Source organism: Coturnix japonica, chromosome 1, assembly GCF_001577835.2.
Source record: "Coturnix japonica isolate 7356 chromosome 1, Coturnix japonica 2.1, whole genome shotgun sequence".
Classification (NCBI taxonomy): domain Eukaryota; kingdom Metazoa; phylum Chordata; class Aves; order Galliformes; family Phasianidae; genus Coturnix; species Coturnix japonica.
This window is the reverse complement of record NC_029516.1, coordinates 175,289,158-175,314,213: the sequence shown is the minus strand read 5'-3', so window position 1 is coordinate 175,314,213 and position 25,056 is coordinate 175,289,158. Positions and strand designations below refer to the sequence as shown.

Genomic DNA, 25,056 nt, shown 5'->3' with positions numbered 1-25,056 from the left:
ATGCCCACAACAAAGAGGATCAGTGCACTCATATCCCTTTTGTCATTCGACATAGAGATGATTAAAGACCAGAATTATGGATAGGAGAGCAAGAAGCAGATGGGAGTCCTCAGCAAGAACCCAGCAGCCCCAGCTTCTCCCCCCATACGGCCCCATTAGGAAAAGCCACACAGCAAAAGCAGCATAGCAGAAACCAACCACTCTCAGCTGTTTCTTGAGCAGAGATCTCTCCTTGCTCTCCCCAGCAGCAAGTCTTCCGAGCAGGCCCAAAGGTGTAGGGCTTCACCCCCACCCCTGCAGCCATCTCTTGCTGTCCAGGTTGGCCATAGGTCTTCACCAGAGAGGGAGCTGATGCTTGAATTGAAAGAGGCCAGAAAGACAAATTGTTTTAGTGCCGCGGTAAATAGATGAAAAGAAGCAGAAGAGAAACACAAGAGATTTCCATAGCAACCAGTACAAAGGATGTGCCTCCGCTGGTTTTCTCTGAGCCTCCTCCTCTGCACACAGGCAATATAGGGGTGCTGCTGTGAGCACCGACCCAGTGGAAATGGATGGGGTTTAAGGGAGCTGTGATGAGCTCACGATAAAGCTGGACACGCTGCAGTCCTCTGCACCGGCTCCTTCTCCAAGGGATAAACAAAGTTCTTTTGGAGAGGCGTTCTGAACCTAAGATTTGCTTTAAAATACAACAGTGCAATGAGAAAAGAGTAGAAGTGGCGCTGAGTAGGCGCAATGGGGATGGGTTGGGGATCTTAGCGGTCTTTCCTAACCTTGATGATTCTATGACTCCATCGTTGTATAGTTCTATGATCCTATAATGCCATGTACGTGGTGGGTACCAGGCCCTGCTGACCCCACGCGCACACAGATATTCAAGATGGCCTTTCCATTTCCTTTTTCCTTTATCTTTCCCTCCCAGCCCTGGCACAAATGCTTCTCTTCAGTTTTCTTTGCCTTTAGAACCTTTAGAACTGATTATCACAGAAACACCAAGGTTAGAAAAGACCTCCATCCAGTCCAACCATCCACCGAGTCCCAGGATAACCCCAGTATTTGTCTCTTTGTAACACATCTAAATGTTTCTTGAACCCCTCCAGGGATGGCGACTCCCCCACTCCCTGGGCAGCCCATGCCAGAGCCTGACCAGCCTTTTTTGAGAAGTAATTTTTCCCAATATCCAACCTGAATTATAACGTAGAGTCATTATGTAATAGAAAGCAATACTTGTTTCAGGCAGGATATCAACAGGAGGAGAAATCACAGCAGGAGGGACAAATCAAGCACTAAAATTTAAGGGAGAGAAAGTCAGAGACACTTAACATTGGGACTGAGACTCTGTTAAAGCTTCAAAGACCCCATTGATGAACAGAACATCTCCCTGAAGCCTCACAAAACCTCCCCCTTCCCCATATTCCTAGGGCACAAGAGCACATCACAAAGTGTGGACGGATCCATGTCCCCTCCTCCCCAGTCCAAGAGAAGAAAGAGATGCTCCTCCTCCCTGTGTGCATCCTAACAGCACATCCTCAGCCCCAGAGCTGCTGTGGGAAAGGGCAAACTCACAGCGGGAGGAGTTTCAAGCCAACGTGACAGGGATGATTTATCCCCTTCTTTTTTTTTCCCCTGTTAATTCATCTCCCAAGATCTTAGAACAGATGAATCTTCCCTTGGAAACCTTGGCATATCATTGACCCTCTGGGAGATGAATAACACAGACCCTACAGCAATGGCTTGCCCAAACCCCCTCACACCCCAAAATTAAGGAGAGGACAAAGGAGACAGAGCTGTTGCCCATATTCAAACCTGTTCCCAAGTGCCTTGTGCCTTCTGCTGTAGACCAAGAGAGAAGAAGAGGGACAATAGACTTGATCCAATGCATGCAACAGAACAGATAGTGGAAGAGCAGTGGTGAGGAGGCCGGCATGGATTCCTCACCTTTACAGTCCAGACACGAAGGGTCTGAGCTCACAAGCTCATGGCCTCATTCATGGCCACATCCAAACTGCTTGGGAGAACAGACCTCAGGAACCCCAGTTCCACCCTAAAACTGATCCTGCAGGTGGGAAGGAACTCACTGCTCCAGGCCACAGCTGTGCCAAGGGTCTTTCTAATGATTCATATGGGATACAGCTTGTTTCCTCCCTCATGTCTCTGGCACAGGAGAGGGAAAACCATGAGCGTGACACAGCCCCTTTCCCTGGGATCTTATCCTTATCTTCACTCTGTCCCAGCGGGACACTAAACTCAGGGAGCAGATCCACAAAGCAGCTCACAGTCTGGGCTCCCGTTACTTGCCCAAGGCAGGAGGAAGGCCAGTGAATTACAGGAGATTTACATCTCATAAAGGAAAAAGTTTTCTGGTGATAGGAATAGGCTGGGACAGCCGCCCCCGGGGGGAGGTGTGCTGCCAGCAATGGAAGTTTATCAGAACAGGATGAACAAGCATTGCTCAGGAGTGACTCAGGCTGAGCTGATCCCTCTGCGGGGAAGAAGGATGAGCAAACAGCTCTTCCAGGACCTGGCCAGCCTCATTTTCCATGAGTCCACTGCACCTCTGGTGCGTGATATAGCACGGATCTGAAGTTCCATACACCAAGTGTCCTTCACAGACAGCTGGTCAGATCCATCCATGCAGCATCATGCTGGGGAGCTTTGCATTCCCATCATTTCCAGAGGAAAAGATGCACATCCCAGCTCCACAGCTTCATCCCTCTGCCTCTCCCCCGTGGAAAACCATCCTTCTTGTAAATCCTGCATGGAGGTGGAAAGGGGAAAAGGGAGCTGCCATGAAACAGACCCCACAGAGCTCATCCCTATTACTTCCATCTCCTTGTGCCTTGCTGTCCACTCCCTGTTTGTTTATTTTGGAGCATGTCCATGGAATGGCAGCAAAGGCTCTGGAGCACAGTCCTACTGGGAGCAGCTGAGTCCCTGAGGAGCATTTCTCAAGTTATTAATGGAAACAATCAACGCTGCATCACCAAAACACCAAACACTGTCAGGGATCATAGAATGATAGAATGGTTTGAGTTGGGAGGGACGGCTCTAAATTCCCTGGTAGGGAAGCCCTCCAGAGGGATCTGGATAGGCTGAATCGCTGGGTTGAGGTGAATGGGATGAGGATCAACAAGGCCAAGAGCCGGGTCCTGGACTTTGGCCACAATAACCCCATGCAGCGCTATAGGATTGAGGCAGAGTGGCTGGATGGCTGTTTAGAGGAATGGGACCTGAGGATGTTGGTTGATGCTTGGGTGAACATGAGCCCACAGTGTGACCAGGTGGCCAAGAAGGTACTTGAGTACTGTGTTCAGTTTTGGGCTCCTCACTACAAGAAAGACATTGAGGCCTTGGAACGTGTCTAGAGAAGGGCAACTAAACAGGTGAGAGCAACTGCTGTCTTTCTTTATAACACGCAGGGCAGAAGGCAAAAGCCCCATCCCAGGCAGCACCAGCCCTGCTATGTCACAGCCACGTTCCCAGCTGGGTGTCACAGCAGCCCGGAATGCTGACCAGAAGGGCAGCGCCAGCCAGAGATTGCCACCGAGGAGGCTGCTCCTTTCTTCCTTCCTTCCCCTCTGCCTTGCAGATGGACAGCACAACACAAAGGGCACCAGATGACCAACAGTGCTGGAGCTCAGCCCTAAAAACTGGTGTCCTACAAAAAAAGATAAGTCAGCCCCAAACTGCAGCCTGTCGGGATCCTATTGGACCAAGGAACGACGCCAAGATTCCCATCCTCTTACCCCAAACCTTTAACTCTGCTTTGCTGAGTCCTGGCCCCACTGCAGGTGCTGCCACCAGACCTGCTGATTGCAGTGGCCATGTCAATGTGTGCTGCTGACACAGAGAGCCCCAAATGGCCAAAGAAACCAATTTCAGACCAGCAACCTGGTGAGCAGGGCTGTGCAGGGGTAAGTAGCACAGCAAAGCAGGGCAGGAGGCTGCTCCTTTCTTCCTTCCCTTCTGCCTTGCAGATGGGAATCAGCACCAAGATGGAACCAGAGCAGGACACACGCTCGTCCTCAGCTCTCCATCTGGTCTCCATGCCACACAGCACAGATAAGTCAGCCTCAAACAGTGCCTTTCTGGGGACACTGGCAGCTCCTCCCTGCCTTGCAGACGGGCATCTGGACTTAGATGGAACCAGAGCAGCACATGGACGGTCTGGAAGACAAAGGCAGCTCCATGCCGCCCACCTTAGGATGGAATCAGGGCCTACAAGGCTGCAACGTCTCCAGGAGCCACGTATGCTTGGGATTGCCCCAATCCAGGTGCTGGACGTTGCACTTGGCCTTGTTGCACTCTATGAGGTTGGCATGGGATCACCTCACCATCCTGCCTAGGTTCCTCGGGTTGGCATCACTTCTATCTGCTGTGCTGGCTTTGCTGACTGCACCCGGCACACCAGCACCCAACATCCGAGCACCCCAACAACCAACCCCAGACCCTAAACCCCTAAACCCCAGACCCTAAACCCCAGACCCTAAACCCCAGACCCTAACCCTAACCCTAACCCCCAGACCCTAACCCTAACCCTAACCCCCAGACCCTTACCCTAACCCTAAGCAACCCTACCTCTACCCTAACCCTTACCCTAACCCTAAGCAACCCACTAACCCTAAACCCTAACCACCCTAACCCTAACCCTAACCCTAACCCTAACCCTAGACCCTACTAACCCTAACCCTCAACAAGAACACAAACACCGACTACACTAACCCGGCAGAGCTCCCTGCTTATATATCCACCTAATGAATATATAATTAGGTGGGCGGAGCCACAGCGAGGGCGTGGCCAATACAGGGCGGTGCTACCTCATGACTATGCATCACCTCATACATAATTCATGAAGTGGGCGTGGCTTCCCCTCATCTCTCAGTCCCGTTCATAGTGAAGAAGATGCCGGCGGGGCCGCGCGGGCGGGGGGCCCCCCCAGGGAGCCGGGCCGCGGGTTGTACGCGACGGGGCGGGCGGCGACGGAACCGTGGGCGGACCGGGGCGGAGGAGCAGGAGGAGGAGGAGGAGCAGGCGGAGTGCCCGGCGTGCCGCCAGGCTTTGGGGGCAGGCGGTGACGCCGCCCTGCCGCCACTCCTGTGCCTCGCTTTGCTTCCAGCGCCTGGCCTCAAGGGCCAGGCCTTGCGCTGCCCGATTTGTCGTTTGGCCAACCGGGCCCGCACCGACAGAGCACGGCACAAGGAGGACGAGGAGGAGGACGAGGAGGAAGGAGGAGGCGCGGAGCGGCGGCTGCCGGACCCAGGTGCGGCGGCGGCTCCTGCCCCTCCCCTCCCTTCCCCCTCCTCGGCCCCACAGCCGCGGTTTGGGGGGGGGGCCGATTGGTGTTGGGCTGGGGGCGTGGTTAGGGAGTGGGGGGCGGAGCTATGGGGGCGGTGGGATGAGTTGTAGGGACTCAGCTGTGTGTTGTATGGAGGGGATTTGGTTAAACCTCCCTGCAGGCAGAGGATTTATTGAAGGGGTAAGGATGGGAAGAGCCCCCAAATTGTCAGAGTTAGCCCCGAGTGAGAGGTGGGATGAGTTGTAGGGGTTCAGCTATGTGTTGAGTGGAGGGGATTTGGTTAACCCCCCCGCAGGCAGAGGGTTTATTGAAGGAGTAAGGATGGGGAGAGCCCCCAGATTGACAGAGTTAGCCCTGAGTGGGAGGTGGGAGGTGCGATGAGTTGTAGGGACTCAGCTGTGTGTTGTATGGAGGGGTTTTGGTTAAGCCCCCCGCAGGCAGAGGGTTTATTGAAGGGGGAAGGATGGGGAGAGTACCCAGATTGACAGAGTTAGCCCTGAGTGGGAGGTGGGAGGTGCGATGAGTTGTAGGGACTCAGCTGTGTGTTGTATGGAAGGGATTTGGATAACCCTCCCACAGGCAGAGGGTTTATTGAAGGGGTAAGGATGGGGAGAGCCCCCAGGTTGTCAGTTAGCCCCGAGTGGGCAGTGGGATGAGATGTAGGGACTCAGCTGTGTGTTGTATGGAGGGGATTTGGTTAACCTCCCTGCAGGCAGAGGGTTTATTGAAGGGGTAAGATGGAGAGAGCCCCCAGATTGTCAGAGTTAGCCCTGAGTGGGCAATGGGAGGTGCGATGAGTTGTAGGGACTCAGCTGTGTGTTGTATGGAGGGGTTTTGGTTAAACCACCCTGCAGGCAGAGGGTTTATTGAAGGGGTAAGGATGGGGAGAGCCCCCAGATTGTCAGAGTTAACCCCGCGCACGGCCTGCGGTGAGGGCTTTCAGACTGCTGTTCCCTGCCCTGGGAAAGCACTGGTTGCTATGTGGCCAATCTGCTTCCCTGGGACAGTGTAGGAAACTGTAGGACCTGTCACCTTCTTTGGGAAGAACTTGGTGACGGTAGGACTCATCCTCTTGCCCAGGAAGGCACCAGAGGTGGGAGAAACCCATCTGCTTCCTCAAGGCAGCGCTGGTGGCAGAAGGACCCATCCCCTTCCCTGGGAAGGTGCAAGTGATGAGAGGACCCTTCCCATTCCCCACATAGGCATTGGAGACAGGAAGACTCATCCCTCTTTCTGACACATGGGAGGCAGGAGGACCCATCACCTTCCCCAAGACAGCAGCAGAGACAGGAGGGACCTGTTTCCTTCTTCAGAAAGAAACTAGTGATGGGAGAACCCCCATCCCCTTCTCCAGAGCAGGGCCAGTGACAGGAGGGCCCATTCCTTTCCCTCACTGCTGGCACCAGGAGGAACTGGGCAGTCCCAAGTGGGTCAGTGTCACGTGGACAAGGTGGCACCACTTTGGAACATCCTGTGGCCAGCAGCCAATTATTTTGTAATAGCATTGCCCAAATAGTTAATGGTTATGGAGGAAACCTCCAGGGGTTGTAAACACCGGATGAGTTCCTGCTGCATCGCGAGAGGAAAGCTCTTGTGTTGAGGGACGTCCCAGGCTTTGTTGACAGAAAGTCCATCGTTTCCAAGGGGTTATTTTTTAAGGCATTTCCTCCCCGTATGGAGAGCCGTCTGTCTGCACCGACAGCACAGTGTGATGCTCCGAGGGAGGATGCAACAGTGTTGGCACAGATCATCTGCATCACCACAAGCACTTCTCCACCGCTGCAAGCTCTGCACTGAGCTCCGGATGGACACCGCTAACCAGCTGAGCTCTGCCCCAACCAACCCTCACCTCCGGGCTCCCGTTTCATGCATGTGTCAGCACCCTCTCATTCGCCGCGGGAGAAATTGGCAGGATGAGCAGAAACGGCTTAAATTGGTGGTTTGAACTCACCCCGCTGACCTCCACTGGAAGCGAATTCGGAAGGATTTGCTGGATGTGATGAACAGACGGGCTGTCTGGCTGCGAGCTGCGCCAAGCAGCTGGAGGACGGACCGCCCCTAAACCTCCCACCAAGACCGTGCTTGCCCTGGCCCGGCCTGCATGGGAATATCCAGCCACGCTGCAAGAACACTTACACTTAAAAACAAATTAGTTTCAGGTCTCTGCTTGCCTCGCGCTGCCTGAGATGTCACATTGGTTGTCGTTTACTTTCTGAATCTCCTAAAACTCTGATAATGTACTGGAGGGAACAGCAGGGGATCTTAGCATGGAGAAATGTGGAGAATACACTCAAACAAGGATGTGCCCGTGGTGTTACCCGAGTGCTGGACAAACTGCTGCATGGAATTACCGACTGTGTGGTTGTACTGAAGGCTGTGGAGTGGTTCAATTAACGGTTAATGAGGTGAGCTAGAATGAGCTCTCGTCTGGAATGGTGTTCCTGGTAAGATCAGGCCTGTCCTGAAGCAGCACCAGGTGGCTGCATCAGACTGAAAGCTGTAAAGCTAATTGACTGCTTGTTCTGTGAGTCATGCTAATAGTGTGGAAATTGAAGATGACAAGTGGTAACCTACTAGAAGCAGAGAGAGCAGGGGATGCACTTTGACTTCAGGCAGGTTTATCGTAGTCATAGACTAGCTGGGGTTGGTAGCTGGGTCCTTCTGCTCCAGTAGGGCCACCAGAAGAACGCTGCCAGGACCATGTGCAGGTGGGTTCTGACCCAAGGATGGAGACTTTGCAGCCTCTCGTGGTAACTTGTGCCAATGCTTAACCGCTCTGATTCATTCAGAGGAACTTGTCTTGTTCCAGTTTGTGCTCATTACATCTTTGTTCCCAAGGGAAACGGCATGGAGCTTCCTGGGGCTGTTCCATGTGGACTGAGGCAAAGGAGGCATTGAGCATCTCAGCATTTTTCCACGTCCTTTGGCATCAGCACCATGCCCACCAAGCAGCAGGATGATGTTTTCTTTAGTCTCCCTTTTGCTGCTGATGTGCTTGCAGGAACCTTTCTGGTTGCACGTCGTGTCACTTTGCATTTTGCTTGTCTTTATTGCAACATCTCTGTTCCAGTGAAGGTTCGGGAGGACCTCCAGTTGTGCATAGATACTTGAGAGGAGGCAATAAGGGCAGTTCAGCCAGGTTCTTCTCCATGGTGCCTGATGGCAGGCATGAATTAAACCACAAGGTGATCTCCAAACCAAGGACGTGATCTCCAAAGGGCACCTGGATGTGGGGCTGGGCATCCTGCTCTGGGTGGCAGAGGGACCAGAGGTGCCCCCAGCTTCACCATTCTGTTATCAAACAAGCAAGAAGCTGATATGCTGAACTGTATCACTTGAAATACACAGAACCTATTTATGAAACTACTTTGTTTATATATTCTTTAAATTACTACAAGCCCATGAAAGTTGCTACCTCTTGACATAGCTGGATTATTCCAGATTAAATGGGCTAACTGCTTCTGATTTCCAGTCTTGTTTTGTATCCTTCAATGGAATTCCTGCATAACAGTGGACTTGTGGAGGCTGCAGCTGGGATCAGGGGTTATGTGCTGTGCAAACAGGTATGAAGACAAAGTCCTTGTTGTGACACTCGCTCAACAGAACTGGCTGGAGGTGAGCAGGACTGAGGCAATCTCTCTGCCCTTAGAGCCCCTGTGCAATCTCCTGGTGGCCTCCAGCTGCCCCACCAGAAGAACCTGGGTTGGCCTATGGGTCCTGTGGCTCATCTCCCTGCTCCATGGGCATCTCCGGTGATGAGTTGCATCTGGAAACGCACCCGTGGATGCTGCTCTAAGAGCAAATGTTGAACTGAAGATGCAGTGATACGGGGTAACGCTTGTAGTTGCTTGGCTGAGTGAGATTTCTCCTAGCCAAACAGTTACCTATTGAAAGCCTTGGAAACAGATAGGTGCAGCAGATGGGAGGCTGGGAGCAGGGCAGGACGTGGAGACAGTGGGTGTTGGAAGGTTCGGCTCTTGGTGAGCTGCTCAGGCCAGGCTGCAAGAAAATAAGGATGCTCGGTGTTCTCCAAGGACAGCAGTCTACCTGGCATCCAGACAGACAGAAGGAGTCTTGTGGAAGGAAAAGCAGATGAGAACTCGGCTTTGTCATCTCAGCACAAGACCAGCTTCACCAGCATGTGTCAGTTTCTGCCTCTCACTCCTGATGTTACCAGCAGACACTACAGATATGCTACAAGAATTTGGAGAACTGGAGGAGAAGTAAGCAGAGAGGCTGAAATTCAATTCAGAGGGGCCAAAGAGCTTGATCAGGAGTGGTAATAAGGTGGTCAGGGGGCAGAGAGGACTTAGAGAGCAGCAGGTGCTTTTGGAAGGGCTGTAGGAAGCCTGCTGCTTTCTACCAAAGCAGGATGGATGTATCTCAGTCATTCCTTATAGACACATGGGTCACCCATTGGGGAAAACACCTCCATAAGGGGTTCCATGGCCACCTTTGTTTAAGGATCTGAACACATGGAAAACTTTGCCTGCTATCTTATCAAAATCTCCTTTGTTGTAAAATCAGTTGGTTGCCTTTGTTCCTGTTCTGCCCAGTAGCTCTGCAGAGCAATTAATAACCGATCCCTTTATAAGAGGGTGTTTTTAATTGCCAGGCCTGGAGCATGACTTCCTCGTCCTTCCTCTTGAATGTTTTGGCTGTGATTTCCCTTTCAGCCCGCCGGCCTAGACCAGTCCTGAGCATTTCCTGGTGGTTCCTTCATTTCCTGCCATTTCTGCAGCCTGTCTCCAGTTTTCTTTTTCCCAGAGAGCACAGTGCAGTCACAACAAAATCTTTCCACACAGTGTGAACAGCAGTTCTGTATGGCAGCTTGATGGCATGTGTTAAATTTAAGGCTGTCCGACAAAGGACATGTAAACAGGTTGCCCAAGGAGGCTGTGGATGCCCCATCCCTGCAGGCATTCAAGGCCAGGCTGGATGTGGCTCTGGGCAGCCTGGGCTGCTGGTTGGTGACCCTGCACAAAGCAGGGGGTTGGAGCTGGATGAGCACTGTGGGCCTTTGCAACCCAGGCCATTCTGTCATTGTATGATGAAGGTGAATGTTGTATGAGAATGTGCATGATTATGACAAGGCCGTGTCTTCAGGGGCAGTTAACACCTGTGCCTTGAGCCTCACTCTTCTGTGCTGCAGTCATCCATGGCACTTAAACTCTTTCTGATCTACCATTCAAATCAGTAATGAAGAGAGCTCTTAGGGCCGCCCCTAAACCAGTCCCAGTGACTGTGGGAGACTGTTGTGGCTTGGCACTTGATCATTATCTCTTGAAAAATACTATTTCAGCAGGTGGTGCATCATCATTCTTGTAATGGTTGTACCCAGTAGTGGTTATACCCAGGCTAGTTTGGTATGGGGTTTTGAGTGATTCTGAATGGATAAGGCAAAGCCTTTTTGTTACTCATATGCTGGGATCAAGATTATCCTATACCCAGCTATCACAGGCTGCTTATGATATGTATGAAAGATACCACTGGCGTGTCTTTATAGAATTACTTAATAAACCACATCGAGTGAGTTAATTACTCCCATCAGAAACCTGTTTGCAAACCTCTCTGCATTCACAGCCAGAAAACTTTCTCTGTGCTTTGAAAGCATCAGGATCTCATTCCGCAGAGCAGATCACCAGCTGCTGGGAGGAGGAAGGAAAAGCTGTGAAAACCTCAAGATTTTGATTGTTTCTGCTTGGAGCAAAGGGGAAAAGGAGGTGGCAGACATTGCTGAGAGCATCTGTGCAAGCAGTACAGCCCATGGAATCACAATAGTAGAATCCAATGAGTTGGAAGGGATGTCTAAAGGTCACCTAGAGTGGAGCTTTGGCTGCAAGATGAGGAACCAAAGGCTTTCTGCACCGAGGTGACTGTTTAAGCATCTTTATATTCCACCTGCACGGAATATTCTCCAAGTGCTGCCTGTGTTGGAGAACAGAGCCTGGCTGCAGTGCTGACTTTGGAGGGCTAAAATTGGGAAGATTCAAAAACAGAAAGTGCGTTGTCCTCTCAAACGGTGCAGGAATCCATTGTATTCTTGTGACTGAGCACAACAGGATGGAAGCCCTGTCTGCAAACATCGAGGAGCAGATGCTGACGTTGACTTGTGGCTTTGGTGTGAATATCATCCTCGAAGCAAAGCGCACATCCCAGTGCCAGCCTTTCATAGAATTACCCAGGCTGGAAAAGACATCAAGGATCATCAAGTCCAACCAGGTTTCCTTGCAGCTCTTCACACAGGGACCATTTCTGCTCCTCTGCAGATCCTTCAGGAGAGGAACCAGGCAGGAATTCTGTTGCAAAGCCAACCAAGAGGCATTTGCTTGAGTCTTACACATTGCCATTGTTCCACTTGGCAGCGTGTAGGGCGGCATCGAGCCAGCACCTCCAGCTGGGATTAATGGTGGCACCCAAAGTTAGGATGTGATGAAGCAGAGGCGTATAACGCACTGTAGGTGTTTCTGGGGCCAAGGAGGATGTAGGATTGCTATTCCCACTCCATCACCAGCAGTTCAGCTGTGGGAGTTTTGTTAGTGAATTTAAAAGCCAGAAAGATGCAAGCAGCCATCAGCTCAGGGCTATATTGGGGTACTGGGCTGTGCCAACAGGTACAAGGCTGATGGGTAAACATGCAGTCAGGTTTTTGGTGGCAAAACAGGCAAATTGAAGCAAAGTATAGATGCCAGCCATGTGCTCACTTCCACACTGGAAATCATCCCTCAGGGCCAACATGGTGGTGGTGTTTTGGGACAGAAAACACTCCCTAAACCAGCACTGTGGGTATAGTCGTGCTGGGAAAAGCCAACCCCAGCTGCATTGTGGACACGCTCGCTGCGTTCTACCTGCATTACCAACCCCATTTGCAAAAGCCTTTGGTGAGCAGCAGGGCAACAGAGGAGCAAAGATGGGCAGCCCAACACCCTGCATTAAAACGTGCTTCCTTTCTCTCTTCTTTCAGATTTTATATTCAGAGCACCCATCAAATTAAGTAAACCGGGGGAACTTCGAGAAGAATATGAAAGCCAGCTAAGGAAGGTACAGTACTAAGTGTAACTGCAGTTTTTCTTCCAGAATCACATAGGTTTCCAGCAGGAATGCCATCCTACCTGTAAGGAGGCTCGAAGGGCTTTTATCCCTGCGCTGTAACAAAGGTCATTTATTCCCTTTTTGCTGCTCAGCCAGCTCAGGGAGGTGTTGGCAGCAGCCAGGCGTGCAGAAGCCAGTTCCTGCTGCCCTGGGCCGCCTTCCAGAGCCTGGAGATGGACCGTCCTTGGTGGACCTCGATTGAGAAGGGTTTGTGAGAGCATCCATATCCCTGGAGGCAATTCCGTAGATAATTTTGCATTTGGTCCATTTAAAAAATGGGCTTGTTTGAACCTAAGTCACTGAAATTCTCTGGCGTGGGCTGCACAGACATATGGGGGCCCCATCCCTAGAGATGCCCAAGGCCACGGATGGGGCCCTGGGCAGCCTGAGCTGGTGGGGTCAACCAACCCATAGTAAGGGTGAGGCTGGGAGGGCCTTTAAGGTCCCCTTCCAACCCAACTATGCCATGATTCTTATGTAATGCCTCCAATGGCTTGTCACGTGTGAAAATTTGAAGCAAGAAACACTATGGCAAAAGCAAGGACTGTTGTAACTAAGCACCTAATCATTTCCATTCCCAATTGCTTTAATCCCATAACCGTGGTCCCACTGTATGCCTGGACTCCTGCACGGTACTGCTGGAGCAGGACCTTGATGGGTTCTGCTGTGGGATGTTCCCCACTGTTTGGTTTGTCTGCTGGGGAGAAGGAGCAGATCTGTTACTGATAATGTTTTCTTTGGGCTTTGTTTGAAGGTCTCAACAACATAGAAAGAGCTGGGATGTTTAGATGGAAAGATAACCTCATACACTGACTCAGCAGGAAAATACAGTTTAGGTGGTATTTGAGGTAAACATCTACTCAGGGAATACCTGTATTAAAATCACACATGTGGAATTTTAAAAAGGGGGAGGTTTTTTTCTCTCCTTCTCCTCCATGTGTGCAATTAGTAGTGCAACCTTGTTAGGATCACTTTGATTGCAGCCTTTGGTTAATTGATGGTAAGGAATGGAAACTTCTTTGGTTCAGCCTATTTGTGCTGTGTATGTCGTCTGCTGTGGTTCTTCTAGCAACACTGAGGCGCTTTGTTGAAGAGGTGTTGGATTAGGCAGCAGTGCAAGACGAATTACTTAGAAACAAAAGTCTGGTTTATTAATTAACTTAGACGTGCATCACCATATTTGGCAACTGAATTTATTTTCACTGGAACCTGGAGGACGAGTCTGTTCTACTTAAAGAAGAAAGCAAGATTTTCATGTAGGTAGTAGCTGCAGACCTTGCCAGGGTATTATGAATATCCTGGTAACTGAGGGAGAGAATTCCCACCGTGGTTTGGGAGCCAGCTCATCATTTCTGCAGGTTTTCCTGGTGTCTGAGGAAGAACTGCTCATTTCTCCCTGTGGGGAAGTTCTTGGTGTGATCAGAGGGGGCTCCGTGTCCCCAGGTGCATGTAGGCTTGCTGTGCTAAACAGAGAGGTTGCTCTCCAGGTGCCTCCAGCCTTGTCCAGATCTGCAAGTAATGGCCCCAGGTTGCATCAGAGGAGGTTCAGGTTGGATACTGGGGGAAATTTCTTCTCCAGAAGAGTGGTACAGGCTGCCCAGGGAGGTGGTGGTGTCACCATCCCTGCAGGTGTTCATATAAAGGGCAGATGTGGCACTGAGGGACACAGTCAGTGGGCATGGTGGGGGTGGGCTGGGATTAGACTTGGGGATCTTGGAGGTCTTCTCCACCCCTAAATGATTCTGTGATTCTATTCTATGATTTAATTCTGTGCAGAGATTAAACCATCTTCTCTCCCGTGTAACTGTACAGCATCTCTGCAGGACAGGCTTCCTCGCTAGTGGGTACTTGGTCACCATTTCCCAATTCTGATCATGCAACGACTAACTTCACATAGAACATACCAAGTTCAGATAGGCAGCTGAGTCACAGTCAGCCTGCATTGGGCTGCAGGAGTCCCTGCAAATGCTGCTTGACTTCAGAACGGAGCTGCCACACAAACATGCACCAGCACCTCTCACTTCCTCATCTGTGTAAAGGAGATGCTTGAACGTTCCTCTGGCATTTTGAGGATGTTTGGCTGTTGGCTTCTCCTTGTTATGTAAGCTTGTGGCTTTACGTTAGGGAATTGGGTTTGATTTTGTAAGCCAAGATTCCCATCTAGCTCCTTCCATTCATATGGAAGGGATGGAATTGTTGGGTAAGATTTCAGTTGCCCCAAAAAGAAGCACAGAAACACTGCAGAAATCTCCCAAAATGTGCAGCAACACCCCAGGTCTGAATCATGTGGCAGTGATCTCTCTCAGTCAGATGATGTTCTCGCTTCAGATTATTAATAGATCAGGATTTCAAAGATGTGTCTTCAAGCATCACTAAACCAGAAGCAAAATCTGTCTTTGGAACCATTTGCTGCACACCCACCATCAGCCAGCTGAGGTTTTTTATGCTGCTTTCTGCCTTCTCTCCTCCTCCTCCTTCCCTCATCCCTGCAGGTTTGGATTCAGTAGGATTTGGCTCCTTCCTCATCTAAAAATTACACTTTGCTTTTTGTGTAATGCGCTGTAAACCCAGTTTTTATTCTTCAGCTTCTGAGATGGGTTCACTTACCTGCCCATGCTTATTTTATTAACCTTGAGACAGGGAAGAGAAGCAGAGCATATTATTGGAAAAGTGAGTTGTTGTTGCAATGTCACCAACTCTCTTCACATACTGTGAAGAGTCACCATCCTTGGAGATACTCCAGAACCGTGTGGATGTGGCACTGAGGGACATGGTCAGTGGGCACAGTGGGGATGGGACAGGGTTGGATTTGGGGATCTAGGAAGTCTTCCTCAAACCTTAATGATTCTGTGATTCTAAGAGACAGTGTGGTGGCTCTGAGCAGCACATCCCCTCTCAGCTCATCCATCTATGACCATGTTAGGGTAACCTTTTGCTTCAGGAGGGCCGAAGCCTCAGTGTAGGCACAGTCTGGCCAGGAAGGGCTGATGGAAATGAAGGGTCCACCTGAGCTGGTTAAAAGCAGCCATTGAGTTGTGCCCAGGAGGGCAGAGCTCAGGGAGCACTGGGACATCACTCTCAGCCACAGGGTTTGGGGTTGGGTGGAGTTGATGGTTGGTTGCTCGCAACTTGAGATACTCTGATTCTAAGTTGGATGGTCTCTCTGGGTCTCCTCCATCCCAGCACGTCCATGAAACAGCAGAAGTTTACATAGCGTGAGGATTGCCATAACTTACAAGTGTGAATTTGAATGGTGCTGTCTGCATACCTGACAGGCTGTGTGTGTAGTGTTGCAGTCCATTTGAAGGCTGAAACGTAGCTTGCACGAAACTATTGTGTATATGCATTGTCCTCCTAATTTGTAGTGTGATGATCCATGAGTAGACAGAAGCTTTTGTCTCTAGTTTAGAAACCAGTCTGGCAGAGAACTCATTGTCAAACATTGCATCTTTGCCTTTGCTGATTTGCAATGATATCCCTGCTTTGTGTAGATGTAGAAAGAAGGGAGTCTTCCCATGATGGCTGTTGAGGGAGGCAGAGCAGAGAAATGGAGACACAGGATTAAATGTTGTGGCCAAACTTTTGCTGGAAAATCACTGTTAACAGCCAGGTGTGGAACTTAAGGCATTTCAATTATGCTGTCTTTTTTGTCATTGTTTCCAGCTGAGAGAAGAAAAGGTACAAGAAGAAAAAGCTTCTGAGGACCTGATTCACAAGCTCATGCTAGATGACGTGGAAGTAGGGAAACGAAAAATGGAAGAACAGCAGAAAAAAGAAGAATCTCTCGTGCTCAAAGTGAACCAAGAGTGTGTAAGTAAGCTTGTACTTTCCAGTCTGCGTCAGAGACACCAACCAGGTGAAATACGGCTGAGATTCAACCCTGGAGCAGGAGTTAGGTTTCTTAAGGCATTTCTTCCTTTGACTCTGCATGCTTTCCAGGACTGATTTCTCTATAGCCCTGAAGGATACAAGCTAATGGTTCACTAAGACTCATACTAACAAGACCTGTCTTCTAAGAAGGTTTACAATGACCACAGGTGTCTTTCTGGAGGTTTGTCTCTACTTCTTCCTCCCAGTTTGCTCAGGACTGAAGGTGCAGCTGTGCTGGACATGCAGAGGTGGCACACGGCCATTCCCAGAGCATGTCTCCACAAGTGTGGTTGTACAGTGCCTATTTCTCCTGCCAGTTGTGAGACTCCATAGGAAATGCTCTTAAGAATTAAGGACTGGTAGAGGATTATGGTCCCATTGTACCTTTGTTGTAGGATTTTCTCAAGTTTAGTGCTCATCCAGTGCTTGATCTTTAAATGGCCTTTCATGCATAGGAGCTGTGTGCTTATTTTTGCATTATTTGTTCTTTGGGGACTTGAGCTCTTTCAGCTCCAGTGAAGAGAACTGCATGAGCATATTCATCCGCTGGGAGGTTGCATTCGTAGTTTATATCCTTGAGGTGTCATCACATCGGGGGCTTTTGGAATATTAATACCTTTGCAAGAAAAGACCTTTACTTTCCAAGTGATTCTTTTTGTCGTATATGTCAGCTAACTCTTCCTTGATTGACTTCAGTTTCCTGAACGTCTCTCGGATTCAGAAAATGAAGAACCATTCCAAGGCAAGCAGACACATCGGTCAGCATTCGTTTCCAAGACCAGTGCCTACTCCTTCGCTTTCCTTTCAGGGTAAGATGCTGAGACTCCATTGAGGCTGATTAATGTGCATTACAGATGTAACTGGCTTGTTGTTCTTGCTGTTGTTTCAAATGCACCTGAGACTCTTTGAACTTAATTAAAAGGGTTGTTGCAATCCAGAAAAAGCAGCCACTATTCTGGAATGTAAGAATTGGTAAAGTTAGCATCTGTCTGATTACCTCCTGCCTGCTGTAAAATCCTGGGATGCATTTACTGTTCAACCCGTGAAGCTGAAAAATTACTCACTGTAGAGTTAAGTTACTAAGCTCAGAAGTACAGAATTCTTTATGTTGGATTTGAGTGCTGGATCTGTCTCCAGCACACGTGCTAAGAGGCAGCATCTGCCCCAAGCCAGTTATCAGTGAGAGCTGCTGCATGAAGCACTGCAAGCAGCTGAATAACATGGTGTGACTTCTCACCAGCAGCACCACACGGGCTTCCATAGCGCTGTCATTAACTCTGACCTCAGTTAGTTACAAGGATTAGAGGTGTCAGGGTATTTAGCACAGGGTATTTAGCCCCTCTACACAGATTGGTGCTCCAGGGAGGACTCAGGTGCTGTGGTGCAGAGCTGCCATTCCAGGTTTCCGTGGCCAAAACCCTTTACAGCGTCTGCTCAGTGCTGTGGCATCACACTGAAGTGAGGCAGGCAGCACCCACAGCCCTGCAGGGCTTGTGGCCTGATGGCAACTCTTATCAAGATTATTTAGAATCAGAGAGTCATCAAGGTTGGAAAAGACTACTAAGATCATCCAGTCCAACCGTCAGCCCATCACAAGTGCAGTCACCCATGACATTTCTGCATAATATGCAAGTTATATACTGTATATATATATATACCTTCCCTTGGTTGGAAGGGACCTACAGAGATAATGCACCCCAACTGCTTTTGGTTGATGGCTTCATTCAGCAGTCCATGAGGTCTTGGCATAGAGGTTGGTGGCAGCCAGCTGTTCCCATCAAACACCCACCTCTGGGTTTGGGTTCTGCTTGCACAGATGTGCTCTGTCCTGCTCCAGGTTTCAGGTGTCCTTTCTGCTGGGAATATTCAGCATGTTGCTCCCAAGATAAAAAGCAATCTCACGTGTTCACACAACTGCTTTTCAGGAACCTGACCTCCAAGGTGGAAAGGAGTCGCAGCTGCAATGACACCATCCAGGAGAGATCAAAGAGCAGGCAGAGATCGGCCCCAGCCAACAAAACAAAGGTATCACCTGTTCCCAACAGTGCATGGCGGGGAAGGGTTTGATGTGTCACATCTTTATCTGGGGTCATGCATTGCCAGCAATCTGGAGATATCAGATACCGGTTTTGTGCGTGTGTTATTGCCCTGGGCCAGTCACCTCCTTGCAGCTTACAATAAAAACCTGCCAGGTTCCAAATTACAGGGCAGGAGAGCGGACAGCTTAGCGAGCTGTTTGTTAGTGTTGTGGGATAACTGGAAATTGGAAGAGTTCTCTTCATTCCTTTGTTTTGTAATTCATTTTCTTTCCAAGGCTGAAGCCCTGGCAAGTTAAAGGAAAAAATCATAACAGTTTAGAAGAAAATCCTCTCTTCCTCCTACTTTCTTCCCTGTTATTAGTTCAGAGGTGCTTAAAAAGTTGCTCAGAGTTGTAAGAAGTTGCTTAAGCAGAGCCAAACTCATTGCTCCCCTGGTGCTAACATACTTTCTTCAGTGCTTCCACTGAACTCTTTGCTATGGGAAGAGTCAGCCTGGTCTTTCTTCCCACAGATCCAGGGAATTAACAACATCTGTTGCACTGTGCACCAGGCCTTGTGTCTCAGTGGGCATGGACCGTGGTCTTGAGTCTCTTGTTAAAAGCTTGGTCCAGTTCCCATCTAAACTTAACTGAGCTCAAAGGGAGGGTCTGTGTCTGAGCTGCCCTCTCAGGCCATTCATTTCTTTTCAAGCAAGGCCCAGTAAAAGCTGTGCTGCAGGGATGTCCCACAAACCAAAACAAGCCAGTAGGAACCATTTACGTTTGGTTATGTGCAGCTTTTATGTTAGATTAATTTATGGGTGGGTTCTGGCACATCCTGGATAGAGCAGCATTAGGAGATGACAAGAAACGCTGCTCTTCAGGTCTGCCAGAGATTGTCCCAGGAATGGCACTGTGCATGGGGAATGCTCAGGGAGATTCCTCTGATCTGCTTATGGCACACAAGCAACTTTTTGAAGAGGAGTGTGTTAAACCCAGGCCAAGTATTCATTCTTGCTCACCTCTGCCACGCTAGCAAGCAAAGAGCCCTCTGATGATCATTACCTTTGAGGAAAGCACCTTCCTGCAACCAGGACAGTGCTAGGGCTCCTCAGCTTTGTTTCTTCAACAATGGGTTGCCATTTGCCCTATCCCAGTGGCCCAAAGAGCATTTCTAGCACTAAAATAAATTTGAGACCCAGATATTAGATTGGATAGAAGGAAAAGTTTTTTGTTCTGATTCTTGTTTTTTTGTTCTATGATAGAATCATAGAATCACAAGGTTGGAAAGGACCTATAAGATCATATAGTCCATCATCCAAATGGATGGTGATGCACTGGCACAGGCTGTTCAGAGAGGTGGTGGATGCCCTGTTTGTGGAGACACTCAAGGTCAGGGGATGGGCTCTGAGCACTGATGGAGCTGTGAGTGCCCCTGTGCACTGCAGGGAGTAGGATCAAATGGCCTTTATGGGCCCTTCCAACTCAAACCATTTTGTGATTCTGTAATGGTGCTGGGATCTTACTTATGTCCAGTGTTGGTGGTGACACGTGCTGTAACCGGACTGCATAGAGGAGGAGCTGAGCTTCAGCCTCATGCCCCTCATGCCACATTTCTCCCCTTTTCCTTGCCTATATTTGTTTATTCCCTTCTCCATGACAAGCTTGTTGAGCAGCCAAACCTTGCCTTGTAGGTCCCACCCATCACCAGCGCATCAACACCTCTGCTGGGAGTCCTCTCCTCCACCCAGAACAACCGCTGCCTCTCTGCCCCAGACCTGACGGCGGAGAAGCGCCCACTCCTCAACCCCGTGTCCTCTCTCTCAGCCCTGCACAAACCAGAGCGATCCATCAGCCCCGAGAGCAACGACAGCATCTCAGAAGAGCTCAACCACTTCAAGCCCATCGTCTGCTCCCCATGCACGCCTCCCAAGAGGCTTCCTGATGGCCGCGTCCTCAGCCCTCTCATCATAAAATCCACTCCGAGGAACCTCAGTCGGAGTCTGCAGAAACCGACCACCTACGAGGCCAGCCCCAGAATACTGAAAAAATGGGAGCAGATCTTTCAGGAGCGCCAGATTAAAAAGACTCTCTCGAAAGCGACTCTAACGTCATTGGCTTCAGAGCCTGGGGAGGACGTTACACTTCCTGATGTCACCCATAAGGAGCATTCCCAGATTCAGGATGATCAGGTGCTGCCGGATGTGACAGGAGACCTTCACCCTGAGCTGGATTTCCTTCCTTCTATCAGCGAGATGAAGAGAGGGAGTGAGAGGAACAGGGATTCCCAGGCCTTAACAACGGACAACAGTGCTGAACCAGAGATGCGGTTGAATGCAGCGCCATTGCATGCGCGTGTATCCGAAGCCCCCGAAATCAAAACCAACGTGTTCACGGACAAATCCTGTCTTAATCTTGGCCCCAAAGCACTGAGCAGAAGGGTCATGGGGGTGCCAGACAGCAGCACTCTGGGGGTTCTATCGGGGAAGAAGCAGCTGAAATGCCTGAACAACAGCGAGCTGATCAACGTGCAGAACAGCACCTGCAACTCCGTTGAGAACATCATCAGTGAACAACAGCCAGCGTTACGACGGGGACGGAAGAGACGCTGCAAAACAAAGCACTTGGAGCATAACGGCTCTGTCAAAAGACTGAGGCACACAGCAGGGGAGCCAGGCTTGGAGGAGCGCCTGGTGCGAGAGGTGGAGCAGAAGCTGCAGCAGGAGGAGGAGGACAGGAGGTTGGCCCTGCACCTGCAGCGCATCTTCGACAGCGAGAACAGGACAGTGGATAGGCGGAAAGTCAGGGTGGATCGGTACCTGCTGCGGTCGAAGAGCACTCTGGGTGCCAAGTAGCACTGGTGGACGATGTTGCCTTTCTAGAGGACAATGAGGTTTATCAAATTATCGTATAGGAAAGCTATTTTTTGTCATACTTTCACCCACGCCGTCGTTTTTCATTTCAGTGGTCAGACATTCGAGGTCCAGTTCAGAGAGAAGCCAGAGTCCTTCCAGATTTAAACAAAAGACGAAAAGTTCCTCCAGCCTGGCTGGTCCATTGGTCTGAGAGAGGTCTGGCATCTTGTGAATGCACTGCAGTGCAGCTGGTGGTTGTCCTGGCTGGAAGGGTTGGTTGCACAGGCTGCCTCGGTCCTGTGCACACTCTTCCTTGCTAGGCGGGACGCAGAGGTCCCTTCCAGCCTCAGCTGTTCTATGGAGGACCTCATCCATTCATTGTCATGTCCTTGTTCCAGGAGAAATCGGAGCTCTGCTTGCAGAGGAAACCAGGCTGGTCGCATCCTGGGTTTTGCAGGAGGGACCAGAGGATCCACCTGCAGTGCTGACCAATGAATGTATCTTGCTGGCTGCACCAGCAGTGCAGATCAGAGGTTGTCTTCTACGAGTAGAAGGCCAAACGTGGTGAAAAAAATGTTGTAAAATCAGGTTTTTATAGAAAAGCATTATAGGAACTTGTATGTTCGTGTTAATGATGGGGCAGAGAGCAGCTGGGAGACGTCCTCCAACCACTGCAACCCAAGGAGCAATGTGGCTTTACTCCCCTGGGTTTCACCCTGTCCCTGCTAAATGATGAAGCCCAGAAAAGGAAATGCTGCCATGATGTTGGGAAGGAGGGGGCAGGCATTGCCGGTTCTGGGCAACATGCAGGTGCAACACAGGGAGCATGGCTGGCCTCTCCCAGCACAGGAGGTGTGCAACAGGGGTGGGATGGTAGCAGAGGGTGTACAATGGGATGCAGGGGGTACAAGCCACACTCGCTATTGCTTAAACCAGTAGCAGCTCAAGTGAGCAATGTGCTACGTAAAGCTTCTTCAAGGTATAAGGTTGGGCACGGGGCTGCTGGAGGCTGGGGGAGCTGTTGGGCTTGGTGGGGTAGAGTTGTGCCTTTGGTGACAGCCACACTCAGCACCCCCTGCCTTTCCCCTCTCTTCCCCATCATCCAAAGTGATCCTTGGGTTCTTGCAAGGAACTGAGCTCAGGAAGAATCAGCTCAGCTCCATCTACGGGTGCTGCTTTGCAGTGTATTCAGGGGGATGAGTTGTGTAGGATGGACCTGACGCGTGGGACAGCTCGCTGTGACCGATCCCAGAGAATCGCCGTTGCCCAAATTCCTCCTATCTAAAAAGAAAACAGCTGAATGTCTTCCTCTTTAAAAACAGAAAGAAAGAAAGGAACTGATTCTGTTTTTCCCTTCCTTGTGTGACCGCAAGGACCCTGACGCTTTTTCCTAATGGAACTGGATTTTTCTTTTTAATTTTTTTTTTTTTAAAGAAAACTTATATTTTAATGGATAAAATTTTATATATTTTAAATACTATATTTCAACAGATGGACACTTTTGTTTTGAGAAAGCTTATAGCAGTGATTCCATAATATATAGATCTATATCCGTATCTCCTTCGCACACCAACTGGATGCTCCCTGATCTCTGGGACCATCCCTGCTCCCTGACGGCTCTTTGGACTCAAATCATGTATTGAGATGGAAGGAAATGAAGCAATTGGAGCCCCAATTTGACCCAGAGGAGCAATGTGGAGATCAACAGCAACAGCCTGAATTTGCCCTCTGCAGTGGTTTCTGTAGGATAAACTCAGAATGGAAACTCACAGCGATTTTATTCTCCTCCCGTGAGTTAAATTTTCCTGTTAACTTTAGATCTCGTCGCTGCCCTTTGCTCATGATTAATCCTGGAGCCCTGAACGGTTTCCTCCTTTCTCTTTTTTGGTCCTCAGTACTCTCAGAGCAAACATGCACAGCAAAACCCACATTTCCTTGGGGTTTCCAAGCCGAATGCATCCCTTCTTTCCCTTCTTAAGAACGATTTTGGAGCCCAATGCACCAAGCCAGTGTCTTCTTAAATATCTTTCTTTTTTTTTTTTTCTTAAAGACGAGTTACATAAATATTTATGCATTAAATACATGGCTTCAGCAGCAGCTGGCTTCCTTAAAACCCAGCCCCACCTGCGCTGGGATGGAAGGAGACCTCCAGATGTTGTCCGTAGCTTGCACGAAAAGGAGCAGTGTATCATTTCACTGATAAGAGCAGAAATCCCCAGCCTCCCTTGCTGTCATGGGCGGGTGATGGCCGCAAACAACACCAGCAGAGAAGCAGAATACCTCTTGCTGAGCGCTGGGTGCAGCACAGGATCTGCAGAGACCCTGAGATGGGACCAACCATTGGTTTGCGCCTCCTGGGAAGCAGCTCCTGACCCTCATCCTTCCTGCAGTCACCTCCTCTTGGGGACTGGGGGCAGCTCATGGGACAGCACTGGCACCTGGGTGTCCTCTCACCATATCCCACCATCCTGCACCTCCATGGGAGGAGTGGGGTGCCGTCATCCAGCAACCAAATCTGCCAAAGACGCCACCTGGCTCTGCAAAGCAGCTCGGACACTTTGGAGCCCTCTGCATGGGATCAGATGTACAGAACGGTTCGTGCTCAGAGTCGGTGAGAAGAGAGAAACGAAGGAAAAGTGCCAAAAGAAAGGATGATGCAAGATGATTGTATGATGTTGTTCTATATTGTCAGTATTTTTCTTCCAATGCTATTGTACATGCAGTGCACAGTAGTCACGAAGTATAGCTTGAACAAGCGCTTCTTTGTATTGTATCAATGAGAGCAAGGAGGAGGTAGAAGCCTTAAAGACTATCGCTGATGTTAAACTGAAGCCTTCAACGCTGCTCCGGGGGGCAGCAGCCCCACAGGGCTCCCAGCTCCTCGCCATCTCCTGACCCTACAGAACCCATCCCCACGCATCCCTAACAGGGATACGGCTGGAAACGATCCCCCAGGAAAACCAGGGCCCACCAGGGATTGTTTCTGTGTCACCGTGGTTGTCTGGGGTGTCACCGTGATGATGTCAGATGTTACCGCGATTGTTGGGATGTGACAGTGTGGGATGTCACTGTTTGGGAGGTCACTGTGGCGGTCTGGGATGTAATCATGACGGTGTGGGATGTCACCATGACTGTTGGGATGTCACCATGACTGAGAGCTGCAGGGCATTTCCTGGAGCACTGCTCAGCACTGGATCCATCTCCACGCGCAGTGCAGTTCTGACGCAAACTTTTATCTTCCCTGTGTCTTCAAAGCACGGCAAGACATCGGAACAGCCCTAGAACTAGCTAGTCACTATGCAAACAGGAAGAACTTCCACTGATGACAAAAGGTTTCATGTATGCCTGGTTTTCTTGGTGTTTACTGTCAAACTGTTTGAAACAAATATCGATGTTGCTACACTTTTTCCAATATGCTTTAAATCGTTGTGCTTTAGTGTTCTCTGCTGCCATCGGAGCAGTGAGAGACTACGGTCATTTTGGGTCTCAGCTGAACCACCGCGGCTTCATCTGAATGTTTTAAAAGCGATGGGAGTTGCTCAAAGACTGTTGACTTGCATGTGTAAATGTGTGGGTAAATGACATGCAGAGTCCGTCATGTTGTGGCTTCTGTCGTTTTGGAACAGAGTAAATCCTGCTTGTGAAAAAATTGTCACAAAACAGAAACATGCCAACCGTGTGCAAATCCTGTGTACCTTATAACGGCATCGAGGACTTTAACTGCAGGACAAGGGCCGAGGTTAAAGCAGAATAAAACCAGGTTCTGACAACGAGCTGCCTGGCTGTGCTGAAATTGCTGCGCGGGGAAACCAGTGATTCCACTGCTGGTTGTTCTGTGCAGATTCCAGGTGCCTGTGACCAAGTTGTTGATTAATATTTTGCAAGTAATAATAATAATAACAGCAAGGGTGAGTATAATGACATTCTTC

At 49.8% G+C, this 25,056-nt stretch overlaps 2 protein-coding genes across 2 annotated transcripts in view; one reads left to right on the top strand and one right to left on the bottom strand.

Moving 5' to 3' along the window:
- Nucleotides 1–3,442, bottom strand: part of CHRDL2 (chordin like 2) — a 35,034-nt gene extending 31,592 nt beyond the window's left edge. The window contains 1 exon segment of the mRNA XM_015852670.2: nt 199–3,442. Coding sequence (XP_015708156.2) covers nt 199–304 — 106 coding nt within the window. The 5' untranslated portion in view covers nt 305–3,442.
- Nucleotides 3,443–4,899: 1,457 nt separating this feature from the next.
- Nucleotides 4,900–24,900, top strand: RNF169 (ring finger protein 169). Its single transcript, XM_015852623.1, is given in 8 exon segments — nt 4,900–5,058; nt 5,060–5,119; nt 5,122–5,257; nt 12,258–12,334; nt 16,049–16,195; nt 16,952–17,064; nt 18,181–18,280; nt 19,967–24,900. Coding segments are annotated over 8 exon segments (1,953 nt in total). The 3' UTR covers nt 21,128–24,900.
- The last annotated feature ends 156 nt before the right edge of the window (nt 24,901–25,056 follow it).